This window comes from Mchenga conophoros, linkage group LG9 (genome assembly GCF_057382185.1).
Source record: "Mchenga conophoros isolate Kocher_MC1m ecotype Shallow Benthic linkage group LG9, M_conophoros_male_GT1.1, whole genome shotgun sequence".
NCBI classification, from domain to species: Eukaryota; Metazoa; Chordata; class Actinopteri; order Cichliformes; family Cichlidae; genus Mchenga; species Mchenga conophoros.
In genome coordinates, this window is record NC_140534.1 from 25,487,706 (window position 1) to 25,514,399 (window position 26,694).

A 26,694-nucleotide genomic window follows, 5' to 3' on the forward strand; every position below is an offset into this window, starting at 1 on the left:
TTTGGAGCCAATCGCAATTCAGTAAGTCGTCACCACCGCAAACCACGCCCATTCCAAGGCTCTTCAATGAAGTTAGAACACAGAAGAAAATGCTTCACCTAGTTCCAGCGTCTCTCCGACGACTAAAAAAGACTCGGCCTTCCAGTTGGTGTTGAACTGTCTTCCTCGTGTCATGCCAAGCAATTATTGTCACAGATATTTCTGTACCGAGCCCATCCCAAAATACCAGAAGAAGAAAAAAGAAGGGACTGAGTGATTGTCGCTCCCCTTTGTTCTGAGAGAGTAAACAGGTTACAGAAATAACACAGAGCTCAGTCAACCTTTGTACAGTGTTTAATATCACTGTTTGTTTTCATGTGATCAATGCTCACATGTCAGCAGAATTTCATGTCCTAAAAACAAAAAAGAATAAAAAGAACCCACACAGAATTTCAGAAGTGCTTGGAAAATCATGATGTTTAATAAAAGTAGCAGTAGATGGTGTAAAAGCACTCAAAAACGTGTCAAAGTTTCCTATAAAAGCTTTTAAGGAAGCAAGGAATGTAAAAACAAATTCCTCTTTTGATTGCTATATCTGTTATAGAGCACAATAATCCTGGGTGACTGTCATCCGTGTTAATGTTTAAGAAGAATTTTGAACCAGCTTTCTTGTGTAGTTTAATCTACAACAACCAGTTCAATCTCAACAACACCCTCACTTGCTTTACATGTTAAATTTTAATGAGCAGTGTAAATGCCTTATATAGAAAAGTGTGTCGTTAGCTTGGTGGAGAAGGAGTCACACAACAGCATTAAAATACTGAAGTGACAATTCACATTTATACAGTACTTGAATAAATTAGTTACATTATACCATTGCAACAGGCATTTTAGACTTAAATGTATGTTTCTTCCTGTTAAAATTGAGTTTTTCCTTCCCACTGTCGCCAAGTGCTTGTTCATAGAGGCTGTATGATTGTTGGGTTTTCTCTCTGTTGTTGTTACACAATAAAGCACCTTGAAGCAACTGTTGTTGTGAGTTTGTGCTACATACATACAAACTTGAATTTCATTTAATTAGAATTTGTTGACATGTTGAATCCTACTGACTTGTACTGTTCTTCTGCATTTTACTGTTTCTAGTCATAGTAATTATAAATGATCCCTTAATTAAGCCTCAAAGATCAAAAACCCAGAGAATGTAGTGTCGTCATCCTCATCAGCAAAGAGCCCATTAAATGGCTCTCCTCCAACCACCTGCAACCACACCTTGTCCCCCATCCCCAGATGCAGCACAGCTCCCCCTGCTGCCTGGTCCTCGCTGCCCTGGTAGTTGTCAGTGGTGTGGATGATTTTTGCACCGTTCTTCACGAGGGCCACTTTCACATTTCGGGAAAATACAGTGATGTGGTATGTGAAGAAGTAAGCACCTGCCGCGGAGCAAGTGAATCTCCCTGTTTGTGGATCGTAATGATTCTGCTCATTGTAAATAATCTTGTCAAACCGGATCGGTGCATTAGCTGCTGGGAGTTTAGTTTGAGCACTGAGTCCTACGGAGAAAGCACTTTTGGAAACAACAATTTCGTCTCCCTTTTCACCCCTATCGCCCTTTTCACCTCGAGCTCCTCTATCCCCACGATAACCAATGTTTCCTTTGTTACCTGGAAAACCCATGTCCCCTTTGGGACCTGGCCTGCCAGGTGGTCCCAATGGCCCTGGAATGCCTCTGTCACCTTGGAGGCCAGTTTCCCCTTTTTCACCCTGTGGTCCGGGTGGCCCTAAATGTCCTTCAGGTCCTGGGGGCCCAGGGAGCCCAAGCTCTCCTTTATTTCCTTTGAGGCCAACAGGCCCTTGCACTCCCTGTGGTCCCATTTTCCCAGGAAGGCCCCTATCGCCATTATCTCCTCTTTTCCCCTTGAGCCCTGCTGGACCAGTTGCACCTGTAAATAATAAGCACACAATAAACCTTCTTTGAACTGTAGGTATGGTGTTTACAGTGCAGTAACATATTGCAAGTTACATACAGTGCAAACATTTTGATAAATTGCATTAATAAATGACAGTGGTTGTGACTCCATTTGCAGATAAATACACATATAGGTGCACATAGTGTATCGTAAAGACACATACCAGGTTCCCCTTTGTCTCCCTTGTGCCCATGATTGCCTGCTAGCCCAGTAGGTCCAAGTTCACCTTTCCAACAATGATTGATGAATTATAACGTTATTATAAACTGTGAAGGTGGCACCTAAAACATGCAAAAATAAATAAATAAATAAATAAAGTTTCTCTTGTAAACTTACCTCGATCACCTTTGTCACCTCGGAGTCCGTCGCGGCCATCTCTGCCAGGCATGCCATTGTTCCCGGGATCACCTGGTATTCCAGGATATCCACAGACACAGCCTTTACTTTGGGTTTCTTGCTGTGCAACACATCTGAATGCCAAGACGAGGAGCAGTAAAGCGATCCTAAACCTTGTCTGCAACATTTTACCAGTTTTACCTGTCTAATGAAATCAATTTCCCACAACAAATAAGCCTGAAGTCTCAATCTAATGCATAGCTAGCCTTGTTGCAGCACGTTTAACTTAAAAGCTGGCATGCACAATGAAAGAAGAAAAGATATCAGCTACAGAAAACACAAGCTGAGAGACAGTTTCAGACGAGATTGACCTTAGACCTCTCAAAGTCATTGGTCTCTTTGTTGTTTTTGGTTTACTCATTGAGCCTGCCACACTGGTCACACATCACCTCTTCTCCAGTCTAGCCAAGGCTAATAATAAGCTTACACTCAAAGAGCCCTTGAGGGCCACACATGCAGAAGGCCACATAGTTGACATGAAGTGCCTATATAGTGAAGCAAACAAGATATTAACCTTAACCAAATAATTACATATTGAGAATATATGCTGCCACACCAGAAGATACCAAGTTTTTATTAAGCAATTAAATAAATGGTACTATGAATGGACAGTAGACTGGCTGTTAATAGCAAACTAAAATGTCAGTTAAAGCATGTATTTCGCATATGTGCCATTTAGCAGCCAAACAGATGCAAGCAAGTGACCCCATAAACTGGATCACTGAAATAAACGTGACCTTTTGTAGTCTAAACATTACATACCAGGACACTTCAAAAAGGCGTCACTATAATTGCATTTTGTTAAGTATCAAAATGGATCAAAATGGACAGAATAAAAGGATATGAAGGTTACACACACTTTGAAGTAGTTCTAGTCTTTGTTCTTACAGTGGTAAGATCATCTATTAAAGGGCGTTACAGGAGCAGGGAGGGATTTAATATCTGACTGAAGTCTACTCAGCAAGGCAAAGGTTTGCTGGCACACAGGCTTGAATCAGAAACAAGCAGCCTAATCATTATGCTGCACAGCATATGCTTTATTAGATTGTGTACAGTGAGCAGAGAACAGAGGGATGGGCATGAGGGAGGAGCTGGAACATAAAACCAAGATAACGGGGGAAAGAAAAATTCACCCAACACCCTGAGTACACAGCAGTTGCTCAACTTTTGCTTTGTAAAAACTGACACAAATACCTCTTATCATAGTGTACTTTATTTTATTTTTTATTTTTTTTAAATAATTCTTCTTACAGGCTTCCAGATATAAATATATTTTAAAAATATAATACACATAAAAGGGCACATTCAAGCAGTGTAATCAACTGGCATCAGAGATGAAAAGTCCACTGTTGTACATGTTGGCTACTGCACATTTACTTGCTTGTTGCGCACAAAAGAGACACAGTACAATATGTAATCTAACAAACAAATAACAAGGGCATGGCTCAGAATGAATGACTCTCATTTATAATTTGAGGCCAGTATATCAGGACCCAGTCTTTGTAGTCCCATAACCAGGCACCACGTGAGGTTGATTTGGTTACAGAGGATACTGCAACAAGTCTTCAGACAAGATAGCAGAGACATCGTCAATCATTAAGTTCCATTAGGTTTAAGGCTAAATAATTACAGGGTAACAGTAGCCATCCTAAAACAAGCAAAGAAATGTAATGTGTCGATAATTAAAAATGCATAGCATACGGCATGCTCTAACAGTGGCTTACAGTACTTCCGTAAATATATGTACAACTCTGATGACTTGCATTGTATAGAGATTTTATTTAAACACTTTGCAAGACTAAACCGATGCTGAAACACTGAGTTCCATGTAAAGTAAACATCTGGACCTGAAAAGTAACCAAATGGAGTTAAGAGTGATAGTTAGGAAACAGCACGTGAGATCCTGGGAGAGAGGAAGGGAAGGAGAGTCCAAAGAAGGAGAGCTACAGCATCTGACATCATTTTTTTCAAAGTGTGAATAAAACACTGTGTGGAAAAAGCAGCACTTTCAGGGAAACTGAGGTTAACGTGGCAGGTGCTACGAAGCTTAGGAAGGTTTTTGGGGCTACAATATTTGTGGTGTTAGGAGAGAGTAAGGTCTGGAAGCAGAACAGCAAGGGTAGTAATGGGTCTACATGATCTGACGGTGCATGCCATAGCCTGTCATACCAGACTGGGAAGCCCCACGGTTGCTGCCCATTTGGAGGCCAATTAAACTCTGTCCTTGGCGTAGCTGCTCGTCGGTGAATTCTCTTCGGTACCCCTGGGCTTTCCTGAATAGAAACAGCAATATGGTTACAGGATTAGCTGTGCAGTTGTGAAGATATTGAGTTCTTTTTGTTTTGCTTCGCTGTGTATCCACCTGTGGAACCAGTCTCTATCGCCTCTGTATTGACCGTCGTCTTTGGTGACAGCCAAACTCCCCAGAGCCATTAGGGTCCTTTGGACTGCTGCCATGTCTTTTCCTGTAGCCAGATTGTAAACATTTTGTAAATCATCTGGTGACTATTAAATAGAGTAAACATGACTGCATCAGAAGATAGAGTTTACCCTCCCAGAGATCTACAGTTTGAAAGACGTCAGTGGTTGTGACTCCATAAGCTTCTGCGGCTTGCAGGAACTGGGAGATCTTCTCCATTTGTTTAAAGGCCATCTGAGACTCTGGGATCTTTTTGATGGGTTCCTTCCCCCTCGGATAAAGGCTGTTGATGAGTCTACAGAGAATCTGGGACAAAAGAGGTCAGGAATCTGCATTGACTGTCATCAACCGACATACTGACCATACCATACTAATGACTCATGGTTCTTAAAGGAATAGCTCACCCAAAGACATTGTCATTTGACACGCCTAATCTAATATGGACATTTTTATTCTGGGTTGTAGTCTTATCTTCCCTTTCCAATTTGTACTTTAGTAACAGCTTAATTTCGAGAAGAAGTGTGGTCTCTGGAGAGGAAGAGTGTCTTCTAATTCACAAAAAGTCTGAGTCACTTTGCTGTGAACATGCAATGGCCTCTGATTGCATTACACTCTTATCTCTAGAGTTAATTATTAGGTCATAAATTGATGTATCTGCGTCATATGATTGTTTTCTCTAAGTATTTTTTTTTTTAGCATTAGTCAGCTAAAGAGCATGGCAAAAGACAGCAAAGTGAAGGGTGCACTGGTAAGCATCTTCACTGTGAAGATAGAGGAGTTTTTAAATCAGAGGCTTACAGAGATCAGTATAGCCATAGTAGTTAGCAATTTTCAAACTGCCGTTTGCTATCAGTGACTTATCAATAACACAAAACACAAGTATTCTTTTAACAACCTAATTGCAACTTAGCCAATAGTACATAAAGAAATTCTAATAAAAAGAGAATATTAATATATTTATATTTTATATTTTTAGTATATAAAAAATTTAAAAAACTTTTTTTTTAGACTTTTGCCAACCTTGAGCTCTTTAAATCTCACAGAGCTATCCTAAATTATTTAAGGCAAGCTTCTATTTCAAGCAGAAAACTATGCTGCAGACACTCACTGTTCCATCCATCAGCCATTTCTGGAAGTTCTGCTTTCCCGGCTGTGGTTTCTCCAGGTTTCCTCCGCACTGTGCAATTATCCAATCGACCAACCTTTGCTCCAGGTCAGGATCATACTTCTGCTCAATCTTCTCCTGCACCTCTCGACTCAGTCCGTAACTGGGCCCTCTGTTTGCCATTGTGGGTCTCCCAGGAATCTAGTATATATTTTCTATGCAGTGTGCAATTTGCCTGAAGAGAACAAACGATTTCATCATCAATCATTGCACCAGTGCAATCTTCTCATGTTATATTTTATGTTACCATTTTGTCTGATCTAAATCAATTTTCCATATTGGTTACAATATTCTTTTAAATAAAACAAAATGTTAATGTTTAGATAAAAGCCACATCAGCACACGTCTCGCTTCCCATCCATCGGTCCACCCAGAGACATCTTTGGAGCCTCTAGCACAGAATGGGTGTGGTCCTCTCACTGCCGCCCAGAACACGGACAAGCCCTCTTATTGCTATGGCAACGATGAATCCCGTTTCCGGCACACCGAGCGCAAAGATGCGCTGTACTTGATGTCCGTTCAAGTATAACCTCCGCGCAGGCAACATGGCGCAAATTAAATAATCAAATGTATTTTCACGAAAAGTTTATATCCTTTTTTTTTTCATTTTTAAAAGGGAGCTTCCAACAATATACAGAAGTTCACGTTGCGCTATTTTTAGCTGCAATAGAGTTTAATTTAATTACGTCAGTCCCCTTTTACGCATAAGCGTTTTGGGAATACATCACCTGCCGTTCACTGCATCGTTCACAAAGTGCGCAGTAAACTTAAATGTAATGCATGAAACATAAAGTCCCGTTACCTGATAACACCATGCCACATTGCTACGCATTCTGCAGCTTGTTAAAACAGAAAGGGAGCCGTCCAAAGCTCACATGGCAGCCGTGACGCCGCATTGTTTGCATATATGCATTATATGCTGCAAAAGTCATGCACTCACAGCGTTTTTATCGAGGGGGTGAAAAGCAATGATGCACTTACTACTGAGGACAGCAGGGAGAAAGGTCAGATTCGTCCCGTATCCGATGCGTTAATTCCGCTGAGCTAAAGCTGAGCTGAGGCTGAGGATGCTGAAGTGCTGAAGCATCCGTGCTGATGGCACGAGGCTGGACCTCACTTTGTCCGGGAGGAGCGAGCCACTGGTTTTATATGGCAGCTCCCCCGGGAGGTGTCCCCAGAGTCACTCTCAGCACAGACTGCGACGTGACTGCGCTCCAGGATAGTGGTCACTGTAGTGCACGCTCAGCTCATTCGGCATTGAACGGATCCTCGTCAAAGCAGAGGCACATGATGGTGTCAAATCAAATCTTTGAACTACCGCCTGCGACTTTAAGGCAATAGTAGATGGAGATCACAGCAAACAAGATAATCCTCTTTTATTTCATCATAGCTGATCAGTTGGCAGCTACACTGACTTGCTCAACAACAGTTGTCTATGTTGTGTTCTTTAAAGTGCTGGTCTACCTCCTGGGTTTCTGCACAGTGCAGAGACTGTTTGATTTCAGCACTGGGACCCATTCATTATAGCTAATTGAATTTGAGCTTTATCTTGGATGAGCACCATGGTTCAACTTGAACAGTGTTCTTTTTTACTTGATCCAGCTACACGGTAACATAACTAAAACATGGGACACTTCTGTCCAAGCAGGAGCAACACAGTAAATGTAATTTATTAATACAGTCACAAGCTGACATCTGAGTTTAGTTTAAGCATGCCAGATGACTGGATACCCAGCTCAGCCATAAGTTAAAGGTCACTGCTGCAGTTATGTGGACCTGAGAGCTCCCAAGTGGTTGGTTTCACCCCATTGAGCATAGAGCACCCAGTGGCCAGTTACATGTTAATAATCAACAGCTCAGTGGCTCCTTTCAGCAGGCCGGAGTTATGTAACAGAAATGTTGTGCAAATACAAAGAAACCAAAAACTCTTGGTTTCTGCTCGCACTGACAATTTACATTGTACAAGTATCACTATATTCTTAACCCTACTTAGTAATGGTGCTGATATACGTTCGGGTGTGACTTTTTGTATTTTCCCCAGTTAGACAAATATATAGATAAAAATCCTCTCCGACTCTGAATAAACTATATTTTCCAACTAATATCTCCCAGTGCAATTTATTCTGAATGCACCTGAATGCAGCTTTCAGTTGCTCTTTGTCGCCACATAATGTTGCTTGTGTTATCTGTGTGTGCACTTTCACAGACTTGAGACCTGCACTCTAGTGTGCAAAGGTTTTATTAGCCAAAACGGGTGAAAAGTGATTAAAAAGGCACAGGAAAACTGTGTTTCTAAGTAAAGATGGAGGAGGGAAGGAGGGGAAGAGACAGCCAAACAGTAAGAACAACGGCAGAGACAGCAGCAATGGCAGACCTAAGAACGGCTTACCAAACGTAACACTTGATACAATAACCTGGAGCACATACAAATGCAACCTGAAGATACAAGGGAACAGCTAGCAGGAGGGCTCCCTTACAATATAGTTTTCAATTTTCCAACATGTTGACATGATGAAGTACGGGATGAAAAACATAGATGGATAAAAGGTCATATTTGGCGGTGCAACATGCCGTTGTTTGGTAATATCCTTGAGGGTTGACTTCCCAGTTAACAAAGTCATTATCTTTTAATCTTAGGAACATCTCTGGCTCACTTTCCTATTCCTTACTCAGACCATAGTGGTCAGCTTATCGATGAGATCGTCAATGGTGTAGACCATAAGCTTGATGTCGTCCTTGTCAGACATGCGGTGCTGGCCATGTCGTCGGAGGATGACGTCCACGTCGGAGCTGAGGACACGCTCTGCAACCTGCATGGAGATGTGCCAGGGGACATCCTCGTCTTTGAGCCCATGAATGAGCCGCACGGGGCAGGTAATGGGGATGGGACTCTGGAGAACACAGTGATTTTCTGCCTCACGCAAAAAGTCCATGTTAAACTTGTAAACACCCTCCTCCATGTGTTTGGTGGGTATAGTCCACTCCCCCTTGGCCTCAAACTCCTTGCGTGTCTGCATTTGAACACAGAAATATCACACTTAGATGAGAAAATATTTAAAACAAAAAATAATTACACATGTTATTCTATTTTATATTCTCACCTCCAGCGGAAGAGAGTTGAACGCTGTGACAACATGATCAGCGGCAGTGGAGATGCCCACCAGTGCAGCTGTCTTCTCTGGTCTGGCAATGGCTGCCAGCAGCATAAGCCAACCACCTATACTGGAACCAACCAGTATCTACAAGATGGCAAAAACACCACAAATTAAATATAGCTCAACTGATAGTTGGTAAAAAAAAAAAAAAAAAAACCCAAAACAAACAAAAAAAACAAAACAAACTTGGATACCTCACTTCAAACATTTTTAAGAAACCACACATTCATGCAGTAGAACGGTTGAAAACAAAAGCTGTGGTATAAATGTGGCAACAGTGCCATCTTCTGGTGAAATGAGGGGGAAAAGCAACACTGGAGGTAGAATTTAGGAAGGTTTTACATCTCTGTTATTGATTCGCTCATGAACCCAGTTTAGTTACTGCAAATGAGAATTTTAAATGCACCCATTGAGGTGTCACTAAACCTGCTCCCAGCCCTGTTTTGCCTTTACTTGTTAGCTTTGGATTCACTGTGCAGAATAACGTTAAGTGCTGAGTTTGACACTAGAAGGCTATTTTCAGATTCATCTGGTAAAAGGGGAGATTTTCTCCGCGTCCACCTTCAACAACAGCAGAATTTCAGGACATTACAAGTAGCTGTGGCTACTGCCAGCTATGGCTGAGTATGCAGCTTACACGTAAATGTAGAGATTTGAAGCCTCCAGCACACAGACTCTAGGGAAGGGTTTTCAATGCAGCAGCAGAAATGCCGTGCTCAGCAACTGACCTTATGAATATTTTTGTACATTTATAAGATCAGAATTTTTCAGTAGAGGACAATAAGATATTCTTTAGGTTTTGAATTGGGGAATATTTTGCATGTCATGTGCATATGTCAACTTATTTTAGGTATTTTGTTGTGTGTATTTTGTATGCGTTTTATCGGTCTACAGTCATGTGAAAAAAATTAAAAATAAAGCTTTCACTGGAGTCCTGTACTGCTTAATTGTATCCTCTTGCGGAGCCACGCACTGCTCCCATCACTTCTGCTGTTTCTGTTGCCCTCTGACCACCTGCAGGTCCAATCAGCTTCTGTATCATACCGTCTCAAGCTTTATTTTAAGGATCATTGGTAATCAGACATAAACCCAGCACTGTCAGTGAAAGACCCCACAACTTCCCAGCCTAAAATGAGACTCATCCTCATTAAAAAAAAAAAACATTTACAGGATTGTGCATCGTCAATGGAGTCAGTGGGTCAAATTTTCAACACGTATGTAGCTCAACAATATCCTTTACTTAGCACGCTGGGTCTCCTGCGGCTCCCTCCTCTCCCCCAAAATGTAGTTTACGCTGCAGGAGACTCATTGCGCATCACAAATGTGCATGTGCATAAGTATAGAAGTGGGACTACTACTATACTACCACAATACTTTGCTCACGACATGACATTATTTGTCTATTTAATATTTTTGCAATATGCTGAATACTAGAATAAAATAATCACCTCCTTTTATCAATATTTGTTTTATCCCACAAGATAAAATTATCTTTATTTATTTATTTTTGCAGCAAAATGAGATTGGCAAGCATACCTGCATTTCTGGTAAAACCTACTATAAATGTTGCCAGAAGACAGACTGACTCTGGTAATTGCCAACTTCAAATACACTGAAACGTGATGATGCATTACTTACCTGTAGGTTATTAAAAACAACATAGTTGCAATTTAACAAATTGAAGAAATGATTGAAGCTCTATTGCATTTAGGTCCTTATTTTCAAGGTTTCATATATTTGTTTGTCTGATATTACTGGTCTAATGAAAACCTTTGAGGATTATTCTCAGGAACCTGATAATCTTAATGCAGGACCAATGACCAAGCCTGCCGTTCAAAATTTACATAACTTGACTGATTACTTACCTCCTCTAACTAGCAATGGAATTAGCCTAGGAAATATTTACCTGTGGCCCCTCTGCCAACTCATCCAACACAAAAAGGACATCTTTTTTCCAGGTACCAATAGTTCCTTCTGATAGCACACCTCCTGAGGCTCCATGTCCTGTGTAATCAAACCTGGAAAACCACAAATAGCACAAAGTGGGTGAATATCTGAAGCTAAAACAATGGCAAGTCATACAAGGCTACAGACAAGTTTATGCGACCTAACAAGCCTCTTATTGTTCAGAACTGGAGCCACTTGATTAACCAGGAACTTCAGACTTCACACGATGAAAGGTGGCGGTATTTTTAGGATAATTAAATTATTCATCAATTCATTCCTCCGTGCTTTAACAGACAACTATTCATTTTTCTTTCCATCATATAACTCTAACTCACTTTTTTTTCTTCCTGACATTTGTTCTACTGTAACAAGTGAATTTCCCCAGTGTGGGATTAATTAAATCTATCAATTAATCTATATATATTTCCATATAGCTATAATACTTTTGGTTTTCAGTTTACTTACTAGATCTTGTTTTGGTTTCAGCTAATATAAAAGATGCATCCCAGCAAAAAAAAAGTCTCAGTTACAGTATATTCAAAAGGTATATAGAAATTGATATTGTGTGCAAACAAAAACACCGTATAGCAACAGCATATTTTTAATACTCTCCTACATATAGAGGTGTTTTCCTCTATTAACTTCAACATTAACAAACACATTAAAAGACAACGCAGCTGTACTTATTGGTCACTTGATTCTTGTTTGCAGATCAAATTTCTCTATTTTTAATTCTATATCAGTTGGATGATGGGTTTCCCCCCCCCAATTCATTTATTTCATTTGTGCCTCTTGCAGTCCTATAGCTCGCTTTGGATTGACTGTGTTTAGCTTTATTTTTTAAACTTGATTTAATGCTATGCTCAGCATCGGGCTTCTCTCTCAGAGTGATATGTTTGGATAACTTACCTGAGGTATGAGTGTCCCAGTGACCTACAGAACTCTTCCAGCGCCTCAGCTTTCTGTCCATTCATGTTGGAGCCATAACCTGGGAGGAAAACCACACCTGGGCTCTTTCCCTTCACTCTTCTGTAGGCCAGCTTTGGGAGATCTGGTCGTGAAGCATACTGAACCGAAGATTTGTGCCTCCTGGGTTCTGTTTCACAGAACATTAGTTTTGTTATTTATTGACATTGAATATTATTTATTGATATTGAATTTGTTACATTAATGACTCCCTGTACAGAATTTTCGCTCAGTTTTGCGAACTTTGCTGGACACATGTCATGCCCCGCGTAGGATCAAGCTCATCTCGATGCAAGAGCATGGGCATGGGCATTTCTTTCACATCGATGGAACATAGCAGCGATTTACTCAAGCGAGTGTAATTAGCTTTCTAAGCATTTTAGAAATTCTACCAAATCTGACCAAAAATGGCGCAAAAGCATTCCGAGAGTTAACATTTCGCCGTTCATGTCCTAAAATATTTTTAAGACGACGCAGTCTGTGCGAGCCACACCCCCTCCGACGTGTTTAAATACCTCTGTAAGACACACGAACGTTACCAAGTGTTCCTGCCATAAGAGGACACCTCAACAAACCTTCCAGACGCTTTGAAGACAGAGCTGCGAGCCCCCCATTGCTTAAAATCTGCGAAAGTCCTCTGCGGCAAGACCTCAGCGCGACGGCTGCCATACTGCTCCGAGACCACTGAGGAAATATCGCGAGAGTTGGAGCCGCGAGTCTTGTTTCAAGCCGCACAACAGTTGTAGTTCAAAGTAGATGTACATTGCGTCCTGTACTACATTCCTTTACTTCAGTGGAAATATACTGCCTTAGCAATAAAAGCCACGCATTAAACTTGCACTAAAAGTATAATGAAGAAAGAAAATGTAGACATTTACACATTTGGGTGGGTAGGGGGTACCTCAAAAGGCTATTAAAGTGGAATACTTGGGAAAATGTCGTCACCTGCACCAGTGCAGTAAAGCTTCTTCATCTTGGCAATCACGAAAAAAAAAATCTTTAAAATGAAGTTTGTTATTATTTCTCTAAAACAAGCATACTGTAACCAAAAGCCCCTTTTGGTCACTCTTTAATTCTTAAGTGCATTCACTGAACTGACAGCAACACTCAGACTTAGTAATACTAGCTCAAAACGCATTAAGTTGTTAAAAAAAAGACTAAATAGATAATAATAATAATCATCAGTGTGCAGATTATCAAACCTGTAGTGCACACATGTATTCAACTTAATAACTACAGATAAATAGAAAACAAAAAAGCACACATAAAAACAAACAGTGAGGTCTCTTTACATACAACTATGTATTATATTACGTATATATTTAAGAAAAAGATCACAAATTAAATAAGCAACGCAAATCAAGCAAATCAAAATAGCTGTTGTGAGCAATACTGCCTTTATTTATGAGTAAATATCATCTTTCATGTTGTAGTTTTATAGTGGTTTTTTAAAAGTGTTTGTGCAGTGTCATGCATCATGTTTGATTTATTTTAATATATTTAATATTAAATAATATAACAGAAGTCACATGCCAAAAAAGAAAATATAACATAAGAGTAACAGAATACTATGAAAACTAGTAAATGTACTACTTATTAACGTTTCTATGCGGGTTTCACGCATGCATCCAGTGCTCGGGGTTAGCAGATGCGCGCTAAGCTACAATCAGTGAAGCAGTGTGCCTATTTTACTGTGAGTAGGGGTAACAGAGGGGGTGACACTGCTGCGGACATGGTAGCCGAGAAGTTGTTGTGACCGTCATGTGAAGTGTCAGTTTGTAACATGACTCAGAGCGTCACAGGCGGAAGGTCACGGAGCAGCAGAACGGAACGGAAGCGGGAGTAAAAAGCCTATCCGCCATTGTGGAATATGGTAAGGGATATTCCAGTAAGGCACTAGTCAGTTTGGGCTTGACTGATAAACACCATCTGTGGCAGGATCGGACACGTTAACTGACGCCCTCTCCGCAGACACAAAGTCGCCGTTTGTAACAGCCAAAAGCAGCGAATCGTCGTCAGGATCTGAACACGGCAGGAGGAAAGGAAAAGGGAAAAAACGCCGCCTTGTAACGTTAACAGAGTGATTGGACAATCGAAGAGACGAGCCAGCAAAGCACCAAAGTGCAGAGAGGGAGAGAGAGGAAGCCGTGGACAGTCTCACAAACAGCCATCAGTTTCGGTTCCTGGAGGATGTCTGCGACCACCGTCGATCAGGTTCGTGTGTCGGAAGCGGAACGGTGCTACGGATTTAGCGGTGCTGCGGAATGAAACTTTGCCGACAACAGTTTGATCTGGCTCGGCAAACAGGCTCCAAAGTCTTTGATGTGTGATAGCTATTAGCTGTAATGTAGGCCGACTGTACTACTAATCAACTCTAGCTGTAGCCGGGTGGGTTTGCCAATGCGGCACCGTTTACTGGATGTCAGAGCGTTTGACATCCGGTCAATAATACGAAGCAACCTGTAAATGTTAGCATCCGGGCTGATGCTTCAGCCTGAGGTTGACTGGATCGTCGACTTATATATTTATTTATGTAGGGATACAGCCTGCTCTGTCAGTGTGCGTGTGTTTCTTGTTTCCTGTCGTGATCTGATACTAGTCTCATTTCTTTTTTTTCTTTTTTTTTTATGTATTTTTTCCTCAGAGACCTAAAGGACAAGGAAATAAAGGTAAGGCTTTATACTGTGGCGTTTCCAGTGTGGCACTGCAGGCTGTTTTCATGTCCAATTAGCTACCATGCTATTCAAAACTGCAGCTTATTTATGTTAGCCTTGTTTACTTTAGCTGCTGAAAACCTGTGAGTAAAATGTTTCTGATTACATCTTTCTTTCTGAATTTCTCGTATTGAATGTCCCTTGTTTCTGATCTTAGTGCAAAACGGATCAATGCATCAAAAGGATGGTGTAAATGATGATGATTTTGAGCCTTACCTAAGCGGCCAGACAAATCAGGTAAGGAGGCACACGAGTACCATGTATTATGGACAAATGACTTGCACACAGAATTTTCTTGCTTGTTTGTTGTCACTCTGTATAACCTGTGACTTTCTTTTTGGCCACACAGAGTAACAGCTATCCACCAATGTCTGATCCCTACATGCCCAGCTACTATGCTCCATCCATTGGTTTCCCTTACTCTCTGGGGGAGGCTGCTTGGTCCACAGCAGGAGACCCACCTATGCCCTACTTAACTACCTATGGACAGATGAGCAATGGCGAGCCACACTTCATCCCTGATGGTGTTTTCAGTCAACCGGGTGCCCTGGGAAACACCCCTCCCTTCCTTGGGCAGCACGGCTTCAACTTTTTTCCGGGCAATGCAGACTTTTCCACCTGGGGTACTAGTGTCTCTCAGGGCCAGTCCACACAGAGCTCAGTCTACAGCAATAGCTATGGGTACGCCCCGAGCTCGCTGGGTCGAGCCATCACGGACGGACAGGCGGGCTTTGGAAGCGACACCCAGCTCAGTAAGGTCCCGGTGCTGAGCAGCATTGAGCAGGGTATGACGGGGCTAAAGCTGGGTACAGACATGGTGGCAGCTGTCACCAAAACTGTGGGCTCACCTTTAGGAGGCACAGCAGGTATGAGCAGCATGTCGGCCAGCAACCTCCCTCCGTCTGTCAGCTCCTCTGCACCTAAACCCGCTTCCTGGGCAGCTATTGCCAAGAAGCCGGCCAAACCACAACCCAAGGTCAAACCCAAAGCCAACATGGGGATAGGGGGAGGCGCCGCTATTCCCCCACCCCCTATAAAGCACAATATGAACATTGGTACTTGGGATGATAAGGGCTCTCTGAACAAGCCCCCATTAGCTCAGACTATGATGCCCCCCCAGCCTCTGGTGCAGCAGCCTCTCCTTGGTCAGCCACAGCCCTTACTGCAGAACCCTTTACCCCCTCAGCCTCAGCACCAGCACCAACACCAACACCAACACCAACCCTTCCAACTCCAGTCTCTCCAGTCCCCTCAACACCCCCAGCCTCTGCCCCCTGGTCCACCACACCTGCACCTTCCTTCCCAACCCCCTCAGCCTCTTCATCAGCAACCACCCCAACAACCTGGCCCGCCCCCTAACCGCTGGGTGGCTCCGAGGAACCGTGGCGAGGGCTTTGGTCTTTGTGTTGGAATCCCACCGAGTGCCTCCCCTTGCTCTGGAGAAGTGCACCCAGTGCTGGAGAAACTTCGTGCCCTCAACAACTACAACCCCAAAGACTTTGACTGGAACTTGAAAAATGGGCGCGTTTTCATTATCAAGAGCTATTCAGAAGATGACATCCACCGCTCAATCAAGTACTCTATCTGGTGCAGTACAGAACATGGCAACAAGCGCCTGGATGGTGCTTACCGCTCCCTGGGCAACAAGGGGCCCCTGTACTTGTTGTTCAGTGTCAACGGCAGTGGGCACTTTTGTGGCGTAGCTGAAATGCGCTCACCGGTGGACTACAATGCCTATGCAGGCGTCTGGTCTCAGGATAAGTGGAAGGGCAAGTTTGAGGTAAAGTGGATTTTCATCAAAGACGTGCCCAACAACCAGCTGCGTCACATCCGGCTGGAGAACAATGACAACAAGCCAGTGACCAACTCCAGGGACACTCAGGAAGTGCCTCTGGAGAAGGCCAAACAAGTGCTTAAAGTTATCGCCACTTACAAGCATACCACCTCAATCTTTGATGACTTTGCACATTATGAGAAACGTCAGGAAGAGGAGGAGGCTCTGAGGAAGGTGAGATAATACATGCTATAAGAGCCTTGTCCTCTGTAAATATCTTGTTTGCATGTGCCAAGGTAGTTCAGTTTTATCGCCCTTTAATTCAAAGGGAGGCTAACTTTCACACAGTCACTGCTGCAGGCTGTTGTCAGACTGTAATCAGCTGATCTTGTTCCACCTGCTCAGAGGTTGTAACATCCTGTTGCTGAATGAACAGTCTGCTGTAAATGGAAGTTCCCAGAGGCCTGTCAGCAGATTGACATGGCACCATTACTCATAAGCAGGCTCAAGAAAACACTGATTTCTCATCAGCCATCTCATGCTGCTGAGATTGCGACGATCTGCCCAAATGGAGCTGGATGCATTAAGTTTTCCTGAAATAGTCTAGATTCCTGGCATTCCTTCTGCCAGACAAAGGCAGACGCAGGCTCCGATCTTCCTTTGAACACCGAGCCCCTGCTCTCCACTGGCTCCTCATGCTTTATTAGCCTTTACCAACATAAGCTCCTGGCCTACAAACTGTCTGCAAATTGCCACGGCACAGTCGGCGCAGTTTGCCAGGAATATGTATTCTAAAAATGCACGGTGAGATTGTAAGTAAAAACGAGCACAGAATAAGCTTCTCATTGGGGAAACTAAAATATGTTACCGTGGTAATAACAGCGGTGTACCACAAATGTAGTGAAAACTCCGTGGGAGGCTGCTGCTGTGGAAAAACATCAGCCAAAAAGGCAAACAACATGGTATCACTGATAGCTCTCTGCTGCATCCATTCTTAGATTCACCGGTATGCTAATCTAATGCGTTTAGAAACCTACCCCATCCCACGACCCACTCCCTTCTTTTCCACCTACTCCCCCACTACTGGTGCTCTATTGATGCTGTATTGGCTGCTCACAGCTGACCTTGTTAATATGCGCTGGGTTACTTTCTCATAAATATTTCAAGTCAGTGTTTTCAGGCTTCTGAAAACAACCTGTCAGTAGAAAGCCAGTTTCATCCTGCGCCGTTCTGCTTTTTGTATCCCTAACCTCCTACATGACAGGATCGGCCGAGTGAGGGCTCCGCCTCCTAAGGCTGACAAGGTTAATTGTTCTCTGTTGTTTGGCCAATCCTTCCTGAACTTTGAGAGGTGTCAAAGCAGCACAGCTACCTGCACAAAAAACACCTTCGCAGAGTGTTTTCTTTAGAAGTAACTTTGGATCTAAATGTTGTTACAGGATTTGATTAGCATAACTAATTTGGTGATTAATACTCAGAGGGAAGCTCCTTTCCTGTGGTGTGGATGCTCATAACATGATGGGATGAATTCCACTCAGCTGTAATACATGTAATACATTCCCAGTCTTAGCTGATTATTAAGGTGGAAAACCCTTTTTCTTACTACTTTTTACTAAGAAATGAATTACACGCTTTTTTTAAAATTAATGTGACCCCTTTTCATGCAGCGATATAGACCTATAAGTCAAGTCTAGACTACATTTTGTGAAGCTTTCTGTGCTAAGAGCTCCTCTACTGGGGATAGAGTTACTCTGGGGCCTGGGTCTCTGTGGTTTTCCCAGAGCACTGATATGGACACCTTCAATGAGGTCACTACTCCGACTGAAAACTGGAGAAAACCATCAGCCTCTGGGGGTTATTTTGACTCCAATGCCCCACTTGCATTTTACCTATTTTAGTGTGTCTTTACCAACTCTTCTAAATCTGCGACACACCCTTGTGTATTTGTTTGTCATTACTCATGTTTTGTTGAGTATGGCTGTCTGGAACTTGGCTTTAGAGTTATTACTACAAGCTGAGTGTCGTTGCTTCAGTCTCATGCCAGTATAAACATAGCTCGTTATTTGGTTAGTGCATACCTTAGGTCTTCTAAAGTCATTTTCTCTGTGTTTGTCTTACAGAGGACACTCGCTCGCTTGCTGTCTCACTTATTTTCCCCACCAAACACCAAAATGCTCAAGGCATTTCTTACTTCAGTGACTGATTACTTTGCCTGCCAGTGTATTTTAAATAAATCAGCATGCCAACTATAAATCACTAAACAGCAGTATGTGCTTTTTAGCCCTGTTTATAGAAGATTTTGTTTTGTTTTTAAATTAACCATTTTTTTTGTATCTTTCAGGATTTTTCTGATGTCTTTAAGTGAAGCTGTGCTTGTATTTGTATGGTTTATACTGGATTGCAGTATTTAACACAGTATATATACATCGTTTTAGTATTAGTATTCTGCCACTAACCTTTAAATATTTGGAAGCCAAACTTTACATTTAGGTGGTTTCTTTATAAAGCTGCATAACCACTATACTCTTAAACACATGCACTCTGGTAATTATTCTGTGGCGATTTTCTAACACACATTATAAAGAATTACTTAAACTCTTAATTCATAAGTCAAGTATTGCTTATATATGTAGAATTCATATGAATTTGTATGTGAAGAAATGAGATTTGCTGACATGTTCAAAGGCAGTCCTTTGATACGTGCCTTCTAAAAACTGTATTTTATTGTATTTTAATCTCTGACAATCGTGACTATTAGTCTTTTGACAGACCTATAGGGCTTGACGTGTAAGTGTTACTGAGTGTAATCCCAACTTCTTTGTGCACAGGAGTGCATCTACATGTTGACAATATAGATGATTTTGGCTTCAATATATCTTTATTCCATTACAAAAAAGGGATGTTGCACTTTTTAGATTTTTTTTTTTTTTTAATAATTGTTTTTTCTCCCTTGCTGCCCCAATTCTGGTACAATCCACTGATGATCTCTTTCTGTTTTTGTTGTTCTTTTTTTTTTTTTTTCTTTTGCTAGGAGCGCAATAGAAATAAACCGTAACCTTCAAGCAAGCTGTCTGCTAGAACTGCAACACTAACGATGTAGGACCTTAAATCAAATTTGCCTAACGACAAGGAGGAAAGGCTTTCGCAATCTTTCCGCTGAAGATGACAATGTATCTGAACACTTGAACATGACCATAGTTGGACTCATCTGTATCCGTTGACTGGTGCATCAAACCCCGTGTTCCTGTCTCACAAGAAAAAGAACGTAACCCACAATGAAAAACTCTGTCTTTAAAGCACTTTCGAGTCCTCAGCAGCCTCTACCAATACCCTTAACTCTCTAACTTTGTTCTTCTTCTTTGATTTTGTTTGTGAGCAACTAACTGACTAACCCGAGTAGTCAGATGATTTCACCAAGCTTATTTGTCCTTTTTTGTTTTTGTTTTAAATGCCTCAAATGTTTGGGATATTGATGAGCTTCATCAGGCCCGGAAGACAATTAAATATGATATGTATAAATTAGTCTTGTACTTGAATCTGTATTCAGCCATCTGATCCTCATCAGACAGAGGCTGGCATTGACAGGTGGGATGAAATAATTGAGAAGCAGCCACAATCATGCCAATCATAGGATGTATCCTCCATCTACCTGTTTCCATCCTTTCTGCATTTGTTTCTGTGTACCAAAAGATAACAATAATGCAGCAGGCTGGCAAGTGCTGGCTAGTGCACATCTTTGGGGTTTTTTTGCCACCCACCCCCTTTTTTCCTTGTGATTCTGTCATTCTGAAGTGCATTTGTCTGAGGAGAAAGCTGCTGCTGCTGCTGCGCTAGAACTATCGGTGGCCTTCGCTGGCCCCATGGTTGACTGTCTTAGCTCTGATGTTGGTGTACTCTACCGTACCTCAGGCCCAATCCGACTGTCTGTCCTCAACAACTCTTAGCACTTTTGGGAGAACCTCCACATCAACACCTGCTGGACTTGACAGAGATTCCTCCAAAAAGGCAAGACATCATCTGCAAGGATGTGACAGTTTTCTCCTCTAGGTAACTCACTAGCTAAATAAAAATTACTCATGTTTAGCGAAATCACTGCTTTTTGTGTCTTTTCTTATATTTGCCTCAACATGTGTACACACTGTGTTCTGCCTTTATAAATAATGTTTTTTTTTTCAGTATTTAATGCATTCAATAATCTTAAAAAAATCCACAAAAGCCCCTTACAATAAACAAGTACAGTAGCAGAAACTCTCCTTTCCGCATCATTCCCGCTTATTCTTCAAAGAGGTCGGACAATATGATTAAATTAACAGCCAAGGGATGTCTGGATATTTATGAGGGATGCACGAGGCAAGAACCCTGTCTAAACCGTGTCAGTTAAGATCACACAGCACATGCACAGTATAAGAACCAACACTGGAATGTATGAGATTGGCTTCATTGTAAACCAGGTGCTACAGGCTGCTCAGAAAGGTGTTCCAATCAACACTTGATACACACAAAAGAAAAAAACCTTCAAAACACTAAAGCAGTGGTTCTTAACCTTGTTGGAGGTACCGAACCCCACCAGCTTCATATGCGCATTCACTGAACCCCTCTTTAGTGAAAAATAAAATGTGATTTTTTTACTGGTGCACAAAATGAGCCATGCATGTCATGGCGAAGGCCCTGAGACCGACTCACCGAACCCCTAGGGTTCGATCGAACCCAGGTTAAGAACCACTGCACTAAAGGGAAGTGCATGTAGAAAACAAATAACAGATAAAATACTTTACTACTCAACTATGAGTTCAAACTTTTAAAGCATCAGCATTCAGTTAGTGCAACATGAAATCAAACACTGAAGATAAGCTCATGATCTCATTTACTTGTGATAATGCTAAAAGGTCAATGAACCAAATGCATTTACTTCTGCTTTGCCCAACCAAAGTTACTTAACACTGTGGGTGCAAATATTTAGTTTTTTACTCCACATTTAAGATATAAAAAAGACTTAGCAAAACTAAGAATGACAACCGAAAAATTACAACAAGCTTAACAAACACAGGCAGATTAAAACCCTTTGTTATTCTGCCCAAAACAGTCAGTTTGTGGTTAGTGCACCTTGTCATAGTTTGAGCGTTTGTGGCTTGTTTATAGCTATACTAGAGAGACGTTTCAATTCAGTTTAGTTCAATTAAATTTTATTTATACAGTGCCAAATCAAATAAATGGTAAATGGCCTGTATTTGTATAGCGCTTCACTAGTCCCTAAGGACCCCAAAGCGCTTTACACAACCAGTCTTCCACCCATTCACACACACTGGTGATGGCAAGCTACATTGTAGCCACAGCCACCCTGGGGCGCACTGACAGAGGCGAGGCTGCCGGACACTGGTGCCACGAGCCCTCTGACCACCACCAGTAGGCAACGGGTGAAGTGTCTTCGCCCAAGGACACAGCGACCAAGACTGTCCAAGCCGGGGCTCGAACCGGCAACCTTCCGATTACAAGGCGAACGCCCAACTCTTGAGCCACGATCGCCCCCAAATCACAACAACAGTTGCCTCAAGGGGCTTTATATTGTAAGATAGACCCTACAATTATACGTAGAGAGAAAAACCCAACAATCATACGACCCCCTATGAGCAAGCACTTTGGCGACAGTGAGAAAGGAAAAACTCCCTTTTAACAGGAAGAGATCTCAGACAGAACCAGGCCCAGGGAGGGACAGCCATCTGCCGCGACCGGTTGGGGTGCAGGGTTGGGGTGTATGCAGTAGTTGTGTATTAATTATTTTTTCTTCTTTTCTCACTCAAGAACCGAACTATAACAGCTAACTCTGACTTGACCAACCATGAAAGTAAAATTATAATAAGTATATTTATCTTCGGTATGTTTAGTAATTTGGAGTATTAATGCTTTTACAATTTACCTCAAAAGGGATTTTGCATGTAGGATTTGTACTTTTACATGGTTGTTTTAGTTTTTCCTCCACTGCATGCAACATTTACCCTGTCAATATTAACCAGGCACTGTGAACTACAGAAATAAACTTTTCAGGTCTGAAAAGTCCCAGTTTCAACAACACAAACATGCTGGTAGATTCATGCTGTGCTACAAGAAACAAGGTGATGCACTCATTATGAATGGTTACAGCACAGATCAGTGAGGGCTGCAGCAAACCTGACATCAATTCCATTTCACAGCTTTGGGATGAACTCGAGACTACATCTTGCATGACGTCCAGTGGTAGAAAAAGTGCTCAGAATTTTTACTTTAATTGAAGTATTAATACTACACTGTAGAGATATACTGTTGCTTGTGATGCATTAAATGTTTGACTTCGATAGAAGCCACAAACTGTGATCCAAATGCTACTGAAATGTACTCGCCTTTACATCCACAGTGACTAAAACAAAACAAAACACAGCAACCCCAAAATACAATTATAACTCGTCAGCAATAATGCTAATGGTAAAAATTAAAGGAATTCCTACATAAGTTCACCTCTTCAACATCTGTCAGTACTACCTGGACCATGTATTATTTTGGATGTGAGCCAAATTTTAATGGATTGTCAGCATCAGAGTATCGGTGGACATTTGGGAAACCTTGCACCTGCATGTTAACAGATATAAACATACATTCTTTTTTGACTCTTTGATATGAAAAGATGAAGTATGCAGAATTAAGCTGCAGCTTTATCTTGGGGCCAATGATTTCCTTTATCTGATGGCTTAAGTTTAACTGCGTTTACTATAATTGATGAAATGAAACTGTCACAAAAAGATGTTAGTGTTTCTTTCAATGTCCTGTCCACTAGAGTGCGCCATCACATCACATTCTTCCAAATGTTCCCCCTGCTCTGCTACCAAGACATACTACAAAGCCTTTCCTGTAAGCAGCAAATCCCTCTTTCTTCTCAAGCCCTCCTACTCCTACAGACACAATTATACCAGGATGAGAAGCACTTGTTGTGCTTCCACTGCTTTTTGGAGCAATTAATGGCTGCTCACCAAGCTGTGCAGTGAGAGGTGGGGTAGAGAGGAGCGAGAGAAAGAGGATGCAAGCGGGGAGTGAGAAAAATCCCCCTTTATGTTTGTCAAGGAGGAAGAAAGGGCTGTAATTATAACATTGTAGGCTTTGGATTGCAACTTCTCTCCTCTGTGTGTTAATTTGTGCCCCCATCAGGTCTTTGCAGGCAGCTTTTGAAAAGACCACACTCTTCCTGCCTCCATTTGTCTGTGAACACAACAGACAAACTAAGCGGGAAACTCGTTATTTATTCGCCTCACAATGCCCTCACAATTACTACTTGGGTGTGATGGTGCACAAAATTCTTAAATATGCAGAAACCACGAATTTAATTAGAGACCTCTGATGTGTTGTTGATGTAACCTTGCTCATTTAACTGATGAAAAGTGCAGCAAAACCACCTCTTTCTCCACTGTTTTGTGAATACCACACATCTGTAGCTTTTAAATAAGTAGGATTAAACAGAGAAACATATGCACTGCAGACCCACTCCTCTTTTGGTTCTGTTTCAATGGCTTGTCATGTTGTACTTATCTTTTAAGGAGTCAAAGTAGCTGGTTAATGACTTCGTCACCCTGCAGTTAATTTGCTCCTATCCACAGTGGTCAAAGCTGTTCCAATAAAATGCCAGGCAAGGTTTCTATTTATTTATTTATTTTTCTTTTTTCAAACTATCAAAATGTCCTTCTGGAGAGAGATTCTGTCGAGTGAAGATGAGAGAGAAGAAGCAGCATCCACTGCTCAGAGAGCTGAAATGCCTTTGAAGTTTCAGTCACACTGAAGGCTCATCAACACATGGCTCAAGGCAAGGTTAGGGCAAGTCTCAGGGTTGGCACTTCCTCGATGTTTTGAAGTTTTTCATACTCTGGGCCAAGGCATGTCACTCAATACGTCCTCACAGAACATTAGTCCAATTGATGACTATGTTAACTGACAAGCAGTTGATCAGAGGAGCTTGAAATCATTCTTTATACATATTTAGATGCTACCAGTTAAAAGTGACGTAATGCGAGAGCATCAACAATTGCAAATGTCAGCGGCGTCCCATTCAAAGCCGTGCCCAAAGTTTCAAGGTGTTACTCAGCAAGCCAAGTGAAATAATCAGCAGAGTTTTATTTCCCATTTGAAAAAGCAGGGTTTTGACTGACAGTAATGTCTAAGTATTCTGCCTGCCCTTTCCCAAGGTGTCTCTGTTGCCATGGTTATATCATTATCAGAGAACTGAAAGTAGAGACTGAGCATTTTGCCGAACACAATGATATAATGTAGATGTGAGCTGAAAAGACTTTATTACCGCTCACAATGAAAAAATAGACATGAGTCATTTGCAGTCTAATAGTTCCTCAATATTTTTTTTGTAATTGAGTTAATGCAGGTGTTGAATAGGGTCAATAATTATTAAGGAAATTACATTTTGATGTGAAAAGATCTGATATATCACGTTTCGTATAGACTTGTTATACCTGTACATGTACTTGGAGCAAGGAATAAAAATTCAAAGGCAAGTTATGCAATGCATTGTGGTTAGTGTTATTATCTCTCATGTCCACAGGGAGGCACCATCCATAACAAGGACAAACAGATTTAAATCTACCTCTACGAGATGCACCTGACTTTGATATGCCCCTCTGCCCTTTTAGATTTTGCTAAGTGACGCTGCTATTAAATATACCTCACTCGACAGTGTGTTTTGGTCAAAGTGTGGCTTTTACTGCACAAAATGATGAATGTTTAGACACTATAGGAGCATTCAATGGTCCTTTGTCATGTCAGACCTTTTGGCTTTCATAGAAATACAAAAACAGTATTGCATTTAGTTGATCCAAATCTACCTGGTCCTGTGTGAAAAAGTAACTGCCCCCTAAATCTAATAAAAACGAATGCCAGGCTTGGCAGAAAGAACTGCAATTAAGCATTTGTGATAACTGGAAAGAGTTTTTCACATCACTGTGTGAGGAATTCTGGCCCACTCTTGCAAAATTGTTAGCCACACTGGAGGGTTTAACTACGTCACTTCAAAACCTTTCTTTTGTTTTTGTTTTGAGACATTTAAAGGTGGACTTGCTGATGTATTCAGATCATTGTCCTACTGCTTAACCCAAGCGAGCTCGAGCTATAGGACATGAATTCTCCTTCAGGATTTTCTAGTATAAAGCGGACTTCGTGGTTCCATCAATTATGGCAAGTTGTCCAGGTCCATAAGCAGCAAAGCAGCCGAAGACCATCACACTACCACCACCATGTTTGACTGTTACTATGATGTTCTTTTTATGAATGCTGTGCTAGTTTTAATGCCAGATGTAACGACACTCAAACCTTCCAAAAAGCTCAGCTTTTGTCTGGCCAGTCCACAGAATATTTTCCAAAATATATGTGGAATACGACTTTGAATACATCATCATCTACAGTACATAATATTATTAAAAATATGTTAGAATCTGAACTAATCTCTGTGCACAATGCATAGGACTAAAACTGTAATTGGATTTCTGTTAGCATTAAAACCAGACACGATTCTGCTCTGGAAAATAACTGCGCGGGCTCAGCAACATTTCCAGAAATCACTGAACACAGATCACAAATTCAGGTTAAAGCTCTATCAAGTAAAGAAGAAGCCATTTGTGAACATGTTCCAGAAACAACGCTGTCTTCTGAGGCAAAGTGGACAACTGATATATGGTCAGAAAAATCAAAATTTGAAAGTAATTTTGGAAAACATGGATGCCGCGCCCTGCAAACTAATGAGCAGAAGGACCATTCGCTTTGTTATCAGCACTCGTTTAAAAATCCTGCATCTCAGATAGTATGGGGATGCATTAGTGCCTGCAGGAAAAGTCAGCTAATATTTTTCTTAAAATGGTACATTTTCTTAGTTTAACATGTGATGTTTTCTATATTCTATTGTGAATCGTTTTTTGTGAGATTTCCAGGTCACTGCATTCTGTTTTTATTTACATTTGACGCAGTGTCACGACATTTTAGGAATTGGTGCTTTAAGTAATTTAATCTTAGGCTGGCTGGCTTAAAAACGATGAAGATGAAAACAGGAAATAAAAAGGAAGAAAAAACCCCAGTGAATTCCCTGTTCTCCGTAAACCCATCTGACCCTTTGATTTTTCAGACTTTGCTGATTTGAAAGGTTTTTCACATTGACACCAGAGTGAATGAAAAGGAATATTAGATGAGCTCATTAAT

General features: G+C 41.4%; 4 protein-coding genes across 9 annotated transcripts; 1 reads left to right on the top strand and 3 right to left on the bottom strand.

The window, feature by feature from the left end:
- Positions 1–355: 355 nt before the first annotated feature.
- Positions 356–2,758, bottom strand: c1qtnf9 (C1q and TNF related 9). The gene is made up of 3 exons (XM_085287208.1): positions 2,283–2,758; positions 2,110–2,172; positions 356–1,919 (listed from the first exon to the last, which is right to left on the bottom strand). The coding sequence occupies exons 1-3, from the start codon at positions 2,467–2,469 to the stop codon at positions 1,150–1,152; spliced, it is 1,020 nt and encodes a 339-aa protein (XP_085143334.1). The 5' UTR covers positions 2,470–2,758; the 3' UTR covers positions 356–1,149.
- A 781-nt stretch (positions 2,759–3,539) lies between these two features.
- On the bottom strand, positions 3,540–7,173 carry tagln3b (transgelin 3b). Its single transcript, XM_085287209.1, has 5 exons — positions 6,908–7,173; positions 5,870–6,101; positions 4,893–5,067; positions 4,705–4,807; positions 3,540–4,615 (listed from the first exon to the last, which is right to left on the bottom strand). The coding sequence occupies exons 2-5, from the start codon at positions 6,047–6,049 to the stop codon at positions 4,474–4,476; spliced, it is 600 nt and encodes a 199-aa protein (XP_085143335.1). The 5' UTR covers positions 6,050–6,101; positions 6,908–7,173; the 3' UTR covers positions 3,540–4,473.
- Positions 7,174–8,151: 978 nt separating this feature from the next.
- Positions 8,152–12,717, bottom strand: abhd10b (abhydrolase domain containing 10, depalmitoylase b). 2 transcript variants are annotated; one of them, XM_085287216.1, is made up of 5 exons: positions 12,570–12,717; positions 11,938–12,124; positions 10,988–11,099; positions 9,028–9,165; positions 8,152–8,937 (listed from the first exon to the last, which is right to left on the bottom strand). In XM_085287216.1, exons 1-5 carry the CDS (start codon positions 12,661–12,663, stop codon positions 8,596–8,598), a joined length of 873 nt encoding a protein of 290 aa, XP_085143342.1. In that variant the 5' UTR covers positions 12,664–12,717; the 3' UTR covers positions 8,152–8,595. The 2 variants fall into 2 exon arrangements, with proteins under 2 accessions (XP_085143342.1, XP_085143341.1); XM_085287215.1 differs by having other exon boundaries at positions 12,510–12,697.
- Positions 12,718–13,651: 934 nt separating this feature from the next.
- ythdf3 (YTH N6-methyladenosine RNA binding protein F3) lies at positions 13,652–20,571 on the top strand. Of its 5 annotated transcripts, XM_085287211.1 has the most exons (6): positions 13,659–13,867; positions 13,966–14,208; positions 14,639–14,663; positions 14,866–14,945; positions 15,058–16,716; positions 19,514–20,571. In XM_085287211.1, the coding sequence occupies exons 2-6, from the start codon at positions 14,185–14,187 to the stop codon at positions 19,535–19,537; spliced, it is 1,812 nt and encodes a 603-aa protein (XP_085143337.1). In that variant the 5' UTR covers positions 13,659–13,867; positions 13,966–14,184; the 3' UTR covers positions 19,538–20,571. The 5 variants fall into 5 exon arrangements, with proteins under 5 accessions (XP_085143340.1, XP_085143338.1, XP_085143337.1 ...); XM_085287214.1 differs by lacking the exon at positions 19,514–20,571 and adding an exon at positions 18,603–19,506 and having other exon boundaries at positions 13,652–14,208; XM_085287210.1 differs by having other exon boundaries at positions 13,659–14,208.
- Positions 20,572–26,694: the final 6,123 nt, after the last annotated feature.

Excerpts from the sequence above, each read along its gene's own strand:
- tagln3b (XM_085287209.1), bottom strand. The coding sequence starts at position 6,049 with ATGGCAAACAGAGGGCCCAGTTACGGACTGAGTCGAGAGGTGCAGGAG. Across the intron at positions 5,068-5,869 it reads AATGGCTGATGGATGGAACA|ATTCTCTGTAGACTCATCAA; the intron begins GTGAGTGTCTGC and ends CTTTTGTCCCAG. Across the intron at positions 4,808-4,892 it reads AACTGTAGATCTCTGGGAGG|GAAAAGACATGGCAGCAGTC; the intron begins GTAAACTCTATC and ends ATCTGGCTACAG.
- ythdf3 (XM_085287214.1), top strand. The coding sequence starts at position 14,185 with ATGTCTGCGACCACCGTCGATCAG. Across the intron at positions 14,946-15,057 it reads TAAGCGGCCAGACAAATCAG|AGTAACAGCTATCCACCAAT; the intron begins GTAAGGAGGCAC and ends TTGGCCACACAG. Across the intron at positions 16,717-18,602 it reads AGGAGGAGGCTCTGAGGAAG|AGGACACTCGCTCGCTTGCT; the intron begins GTGAGATAATAC and ends TTTGTCTTACAG.
- abhd10b (XM_085287215.1), bottom strand. The coding sequence starts at position 12,663 with ATGGCAGCCGTCGCGCTGAGGTCTTGCCGCAGAGGACTTTCGCAGATT. Across the intron at positions 12,125-12,509 it reads CGTTCGTGTGTCTTACAGAG|AACCCAGGAGGCACAAATCT; the intron begins GTATTTAAACAC and ends TCTGTGAAACAG. Across the intron at positions 11,100-11,937 it reads CTGGGACACTCATACCTCAG|GTTTGATTACACAGGACATG; the intron begins GTAAGTTATCCA and ends GTGGTTTTCCAG.
- c1qtnf9 (XM_085287208.1), bottom strand. The coding sequence starts at position 2,469 with ATGTTGCAGACAAGGTTTAGGATCGCTTTACTGCTCCTCGTCTTGGCA. Across the intron at positions 2,173-2,282 it reads AGGTGACAAAGGTGATCGAG|GTGAACTTGGACCTACTGGG; the intron begins GTAAGTTTACAA and ends ATTGTTGGAAAG. Across the intron at positions 1,920-2,109 it reads GGGAGACAAAGGGGAACCTG|GTGCAACTGGTCCAGCAGGG; the intron begins GTATGTGTCTTT and ends TATTATTTACAG.